Source organism: Drosophila persimilis, unplaced genomic scaffold (assembly GCF_003286085.1).
Source record: "Drosophila persimilis strain 14011-0111.01,24,50 unplaced genomic scaffold, DperRS2 tig00000622-arrow-arrow-pilon, whole genome shotgun sequence".
NCBI classification, from domain to species: domain Eukaryota; kingdom Metazoa; phylum Arthropoda; class Insecta; order Diptera; family Drosophilidae; genus Drosophila; species Drosophila persimilis.
This window is the reverse complement of record NW_020825326.1, coordinates 960898-967353: the sequence shown is the minus strand read 5'-3', so window position 1 is coordinate 967353 and position 6456 is coordinate 960898. Positions and strand designations below refer to the sequence as shown.

Here is a 6456-nt window from a genome sequence, read left to right as displayed (position 1 = left end):
AACGCTGTTATTTAAATGCCATGTGAGACTAAATTCCCGATGAAGTTAGCCGTGCCGCTTGCAGAGGATTGCAAATACTCTCCACGAAAGTTAAACCCAGTTGAAAGTTTGAAATTTGGGAAAACTTGCCGCTAAACTATACGAAATCGGCTATTGATCAATTATATGGACTCTCGTATGCGATAAAAGGTAAATGTGCCACAATATAATGATGCAGTAAGGATTCTAAACAAATTTTGCATCAAAAAGTACATTTTGAAAAGTGGTGAGTACTTTATGGGCTACAGGCCATTACATAAATGTACGCGAAATTAAAATATGAAATGGATTTCCTGAATATATGTACATACATACAAACAAACAAACATATATTTATTATATACATAAATGGTACAATGAAACAATGGTACGGTTACAATTAACTTTGTTATAACGGGACTTTCTGCTTATTTCTAGACAATTTCGGATTCATTTAATTGGCTCGCGTCGGCATCTTCGAAGCAGCCCATATCGGCCCTGTACAAGATTCGATTGATTTGGAACTGAACCGTGTGCTTGGTGCGCGTGGAATAGTTTCCAAACTTGTTACCCAGATATTGAAGAAAGAAGGCGTCGTCTCCAGACAGTGTCGGGGACGGTAGGAGAGCTACAGAGGAAGTCCTCGGAGCAGAAGCTGATGCAGAGGGTGTACTGGTCATCGTCATGGCTGCTGTAATGGGCGGCTCTGACTGGTTCAGTGATTGTGAGTAACGCATCTTATCGTGATCGATCAGTTGGTCGCCTGAGAAGTCCACTTCCACTACATCCGGCACCTCCGACTTTCCAATGAAGATGCTCTCGAACTGGTCACTGGAGAGCCGGCTACTAGAGGCCTTCTCATCCTCGTCGCCCGTTTCCATGGTGGTGGTCATTATTGTGGCAGGGTCCTGCAATGAATTTGAAACGGAGAGATCAATAAACTGATGATATCCTGAGGGAATTATAAAGTAGAGTTTTCCAAAATACGATACACATGGATAAAACGACATATATGTTGCCACGGTTGCACCACGTCGGAAGAACTTCGTCAGCCGCAGGATCTGCTCCATCAGTTTGTGTCCTGTAACGACTCGTAGTCGCTCATCTCTACTCTGCTCGCGATACATGCATACATACATATGTAAATTTATCGGCCCACTGTATATTTTTGAACTCAAAAAAAAACCTTATCCGGTGCAACATGTCCGCTGCGATTTCTCTTAAAATTAAATTTAACGGCGGAAAATCAGTCTGAGAGTGACGTCGGGCGCTGCGTAGCCACTGCAAATTGATTTGTTCCTTTTGGCTATAAAAATGATCTGATCTGATCCAGATTGAGCCACCGGATAGATATGGTCATTCTCTATGTTTGTGCGTTTTTAATTTTCTCGAATCTGCAGTATTGTGGATGCAACAGATTTTCGTCCTTTGTGAGGGCGAAAGGGGGTGGGGGGGGAAATTTTGAGATATACGTTATATAGTGAGATCTAAACGGAATGCGGATACCAAATTTGGTTGCTCTAGCCATAATAGTTTTTGAGAATTGTGGATGCCCCAGATTTTCGTCTTTTGAGGGGGCGGAAGGGGGTGTGGCGAAATTTTGACACGAAACGGTCAAGGTCAAATATCACAGGAGTGTGGATACCAAATTTGGTTGCTCTAGCTCTTATCGATTCTGAGATCCTTGAACTCATATTTTGCAATTGGCAAAACCGACCATGAAACCTGTGTGTTAGAAAGAGACAGAGCGAGAAAGAATTAAATTGTTTTCTTGATACTGGCTATAATAATTATACGGTCTGGTACGAATTTACACTCTAGAACATATAGTCATCCTCTACGATTCTGCGTTTTCAGTTTTCTTGTATGTATCTTTGAAATTGTGGATGCCACAGAATTTTGCTCTTTGTGGGGCGGAAGGGGGTGGGACGAAATTTCTAAATAAACCTGTAACAGTGAAATACCAGAAGTCTGGATGTAAAATTTTATTGCTCTAGATCTTTTAGTCTCTGAGGCGCTGAACTAGGCGCTCATAGGGATGGACGGACAGACATGGCTCAATCGACTCGGCTATTGATGCTGATATATGTACATATGTATGTATGTACATATATACTTTATGGGGCCGGAAACACAAATTTTATATGTGCTCTTTTTGAGTATCGGGTATAATAAAATATTAAAAAATTGTAAAGCCCCATATCTATGAGAACAGTCGGTTGGGTTCACAGCGAAAAAGTTCAATTTTGTTGCATAGTGTCAGTGTAAGAAGTCATCCAGGTTCTGTTCGGTGTCTTACCATTCTGATCATTAGTTTTTTTGCTTCGGACGAGAACTGAAACATGGACGACAACGGCATGGCAGAGGCCTCATCAGCCTCAGCATTGTCATCGGAATTGGCCGGCGACTGGTTCTGGCGATTGTGGCGCAATCGCCTCATCTCCATGAGGGCCGCGTATGTGTGGTGGTGCCTCCGTTTAAGATGGCGCATAAGGTTTTCCGAATGCTTGCCGGCCATGTCAAAAAGGCACTGCAAGCAGGTGCTCTTCCGCGTGTCCTCGTTGTATACGAAGTATTTATTAACGGGGTTCGAGTACTTTTTTGGCATTTTATCGGGGGAAAAACGGGCGACGTGTTGCGTTCTATCCGACGTTGCGTTCGAATAATGAATAAAGCAGTCTCAGCCGAGCAAAACCAAAAACCACACACACACACACGAGCACAGATACGAGAAGAGAGCAGAAAACAGCGTAAACCAGAAACAGAACCGAACCGAACCGAAACTAATTTGCCTTTCGCTCGTGCTCTGAGAGCGGTTCAGAGAGCGACGAAACACATGGACATGGGACGACGCACGACATACATGTATGTACAAATAAAGTAAACTGGTTTGAAACGGTTTCGGTCTGTCGGGACTGTGTGCGAAACACTAATCAGATCTTGTTGTTGTCTTAGAGGCTTATACTTGGTTTGCGTCGGTTTTTACTCTCGTTTTATGACACTTCCCGACTTTCGTTGCCCCTGCCTTGGTTCAATCTACCTCACCATACGCAGAGCTCAAGAGAATATTCTATTCGCATGTTTGAGAATCGAAATTTAGTATGTACATACATACATATGTATGTAAAGTAGTTCAAGAAGATGTGAGCTCCGCCCTGACTGGACTATGTATGTACATATATAGTTATTATGTACCGATTCCATATTTAGTATACATATGTATGTACATATGTACATATGTATTGAAATCACTTTTTATAATATTTCAAGAATACTCAATATAGTTCCTGCAGAACTTCAACTTCATTCCTAAAGAGCATACAAATGTACAAATGCATGTACACCCAGTGGACCAAAGAGCGATAGTAAAACGGAACTACAATAAAATGTCCGGAAACGGACTTAGAAATGATAAAAATCCGGGAGCGATGAGTGAAGTCTCGCAAAATGCTCGCAGACGGACTTAGAAAAGAGCATTTACCGGACGAAAACCGTGCGATGACCAAAGTCCCGCAAAACTATCACAAACGGATTTAAAAACGGGCACAATACGCAAGAAACGCCGGATCACGTAATAGAACATGAACGAACATGTCAAACTGCGGCCCGGCACAACGCCGCCGTTTTTTCGTTTGTGTTATTTTGTGATTAAAAACCGCAGCAGAAGGATGTAAACGGGGAGGTAAATCGTAAAAATAGTAAAAAAAAAAAAAAAAAGGAAAAATCGGTAAGTAAATTATTATTTATTTAATAGTATAGTATAGTGCACAAAATTTGAGTTTAGGAGCAGTATAAGACCCCAAAAAGACAACAATCTACACATTCTATTTATATATTTTTTCCTAGCCATCTTCTTGTGCATCAGGCAACCTGCGTCAACGAATATGTATAACAATTTTCGCTGGAACTGACTTTGGACAGAGTGTCGAAGGGGCAAAAACAAAATAAATTTAATTCAATAATATAATTTTGTAATCTATTTATCTACCACCAAAATTAAAAATTAAAATTAAATTAAAAATTATAAAAAACAAAAAAAATTGTGCGTCCCATTTCATTTTACTTTCGGCTCACAAAAGATATCATAAAAGGCTCGCAAAAGATACGTTTTTAAGCTATCGAAAATGAAACTTTCACTGCCACAAACTGAGCGACTAGTGATTCATTTTCTTATCGTTTTCAGATCTTAATTCGATAGTTTTACACGGCTGAATTTCGCTTAACTCTCGTTTGCGATATCGTTTGCTATGCATGATATGATATCTTATAGCTGAAATATAGCTAACGAAGTAACGCTACATAGTACATACATATGTACATATTTACTTCTTTTCGTTCTTTGGTTTCGTTTAGCATGACACAGCTGCGCTTGGTTTACGTTAATAAACCATGAATATTGTGCGAGAGTATTAAAAGAGGAAGTTTACTTACTATAGTTAGATCCGCTTTGTTTCGACTGCGATTCAAGTGCTTCCTATTCTCGGCTGGAGGATTGTACGACGGCCGATCCGGTATGTGCTGGGGGTGATAATTCTTGTAGTGACGACGCACATTGCCCGAGAGGAAGATGAGTGTCTTGTCGCAGATCCGGCAACGGCAACGCCTTCCATCCGGCTGCAAATTAACCAAAGTTCGTGTGTCCATAATCGGTGTTCGTCCCATCTTTGATACCTCTGTAACTGAAACAAAAACAATTATTAATGACGTTTTTGTACCTCTTTAAATATATCAAAACTTTTTAGTATTAATAGCTTTAATATTTAGCTTTGTTACAAGCGTGTCGGTTCGTAAGATTATTTTTATTATCCTTTATTATTTATTTAAAAAAACACCTGTCCGCCAATATCCAATATTGTAATTGGCTTTCTTTATTTCAAAGAGTATGTGCAGCAATGGAAAAACTGTACTTCCCGACAAGAAAGTTTTATTTAATTGTTAAATGTTCCTATGACGCCTATAGTGTACATATTTGTATGTACATATATGAATGCGTAATGTGTGGTGGTTAAGTAAAATTAAAATTTAATTACAAAAATGTATCAGAAAAATCATACAACTTTAAATGGTTCTTATCAATTATTGGTTCTTTCTAGGGTTAACTGTGGATCAGCAACGTCAACACAAATTAACTCCACACAAAGCGAGGGCAATAAGTACAGTTTCGATTGCACTGCGAGAGAGTGAGTGTGAGAGGGAGCATTTCGCTCAAAGTGCGACTCGTTTGGTGCATTGGAAAAATTACGCGTGCCTTTTGCATTAGTGTCTGTCTTCGTTTCTTATGTCTGTGATTGTTATTTATTATTTTCACACGGGTTTTAAATTTAAACCAACCTGATTTTTTCGTCTGTCCGGTAGATCCTGTGTCTTGGGGTCGTGGCAAGACGACTTCTGGATGCAGGCGCTGGTAATGCCGCTTGATGTTGCTCCGCAAGCAGCCAGCGAGGGTCCTATCGCAAAGCACGCAGCGGCAAAAGTTCTTATCGGGGAATATTACCACCAAGTTGGTTACGTCAATGGTGCGCGGACGTCCCATTTGTTAGTCGCAGAGTTAAGTTTCACAAGTGAACTAAACGCGAACTCGAACGCGAATGAAAACGCCCCAAACGGAACGAGTAAAACGAGACGAAACGAACGCCGGTACGAAACACCCGGTCACTCTCTTTCGAGGCGCTCTTTGTTGTCGGCCTCTCTTCCAGCGAGGTGGAACGATGGAAACTTTTTCGAGCACGTGTGTGAAATCTGAGTGGCTTTCTGTTCAAACGAGTTTTTTTATGCTCTCCGTTTGAAAAACGCGAGAGGCTCTAGTGCCAGAGAATAGGCTCCGAATGGCAACGCAGTTTTTATTGCTATTTTTCACAGAAAGAAACACAGCCTAACGATTTAAATGATATATTCGCGAATATTTCGAGCAGCTCGCGAAAACATAACGTATAGGCGCTATTGTTTTTCGGTTTAAAATGAGGAAATATGTACATATGTATGTACATACATATGTATGTATTTATAACGCGGTTAAAGTCTACATGCTCATACTACTATATGCGTGGATTAGTGTGTGTTGTGAAACTGTAGATGGCACGCTCTTCGGGCTCTTCGTCTCTTTTGCACACAGTAAAACACACACACACACACACACACACACACACAACAAACAAACATAAACAGACATCCGCTTCACTCTTGAATTCGTACCCTAAAACCTTAAAAACGTATCAAAGAGTAGTATGAAATGAAACGAGAAGGGAGGGCCGCAGCTGATGATTGATACTCTTGCAGATCGATCGTTCTTATGTCAGAACGCGCTGCGCGCCATTAGGTGAGCATATGTACATACACACATACATACAAACATCCATACATATGTATGTATATTCGCCTATTTTTTTAAATTATATTTTAATCATCTTAACTGAAACTGAACTGAAAAGATTCCGTGAA

General features: G+C 40.4%; 1 protein-coding gene across 2 annotated transcripts; it reads right to left on the bottom strand.

Annotated features, from left to right (window-relative positions):
* Nucleotides 1-343: 343 nt before the first annotated feature.
* Nucleotides 344-5598, bottom strand: LOC6600161. Of its 2 annotated transcripts, XM_026990901.1 has the most exons (3): nt 5350-5598; nt 4450-4697; nt 344-926 (listed from the first exon to the last, which is right to left on the bottom strand). In XM_026990901.1, the coding sequence occupies exons 1-3, from the start codon at nt 5549-5551 to the stop codon at nt 453-455; spliced, it is 924 nt and encodes a 307-aa protein (XP_026846702.1). In that variant the 5' UTR covers nt 5552-5598; the 3' UTR covers nt 344-452. The 2 variants fall into 2 exon arrangements, with proteins under 2 accessions (XP_026846702.1, XP_002025245.1); XM_002025209.2 differs by lacking the exons at nt 4450-4697; nt 5350-5598 and adding an exon at nt 2318-2641.
* Nucleotides 5599-6456: the final 858 nt, after the last annotated feature.

Bases quoted from the DNA above. Each gene is read 5' to 3' on its own strand.
- LOC6600161 (XM_026990901.1), bottom strand. From the start codon at position 5,551: ATGGGACGTCCGCGCACCATTGACGTAACCAACTTGGTGGTAATATTC. The intron at 4,698-5,349 runs GTTGGTTTAAAT...TTTTTGTTTCAG, and splicing joins CGGACAGACGAAAAAATCAG to TTACAGAGGTATCAAAGATG. The intron at 927-4,449 runs GTAAGTAAACTT...AATTCATTGCAG, and splicing joins ACAAAGCGGATCTAACTATA to GACCCTGCCACAATAATGAC.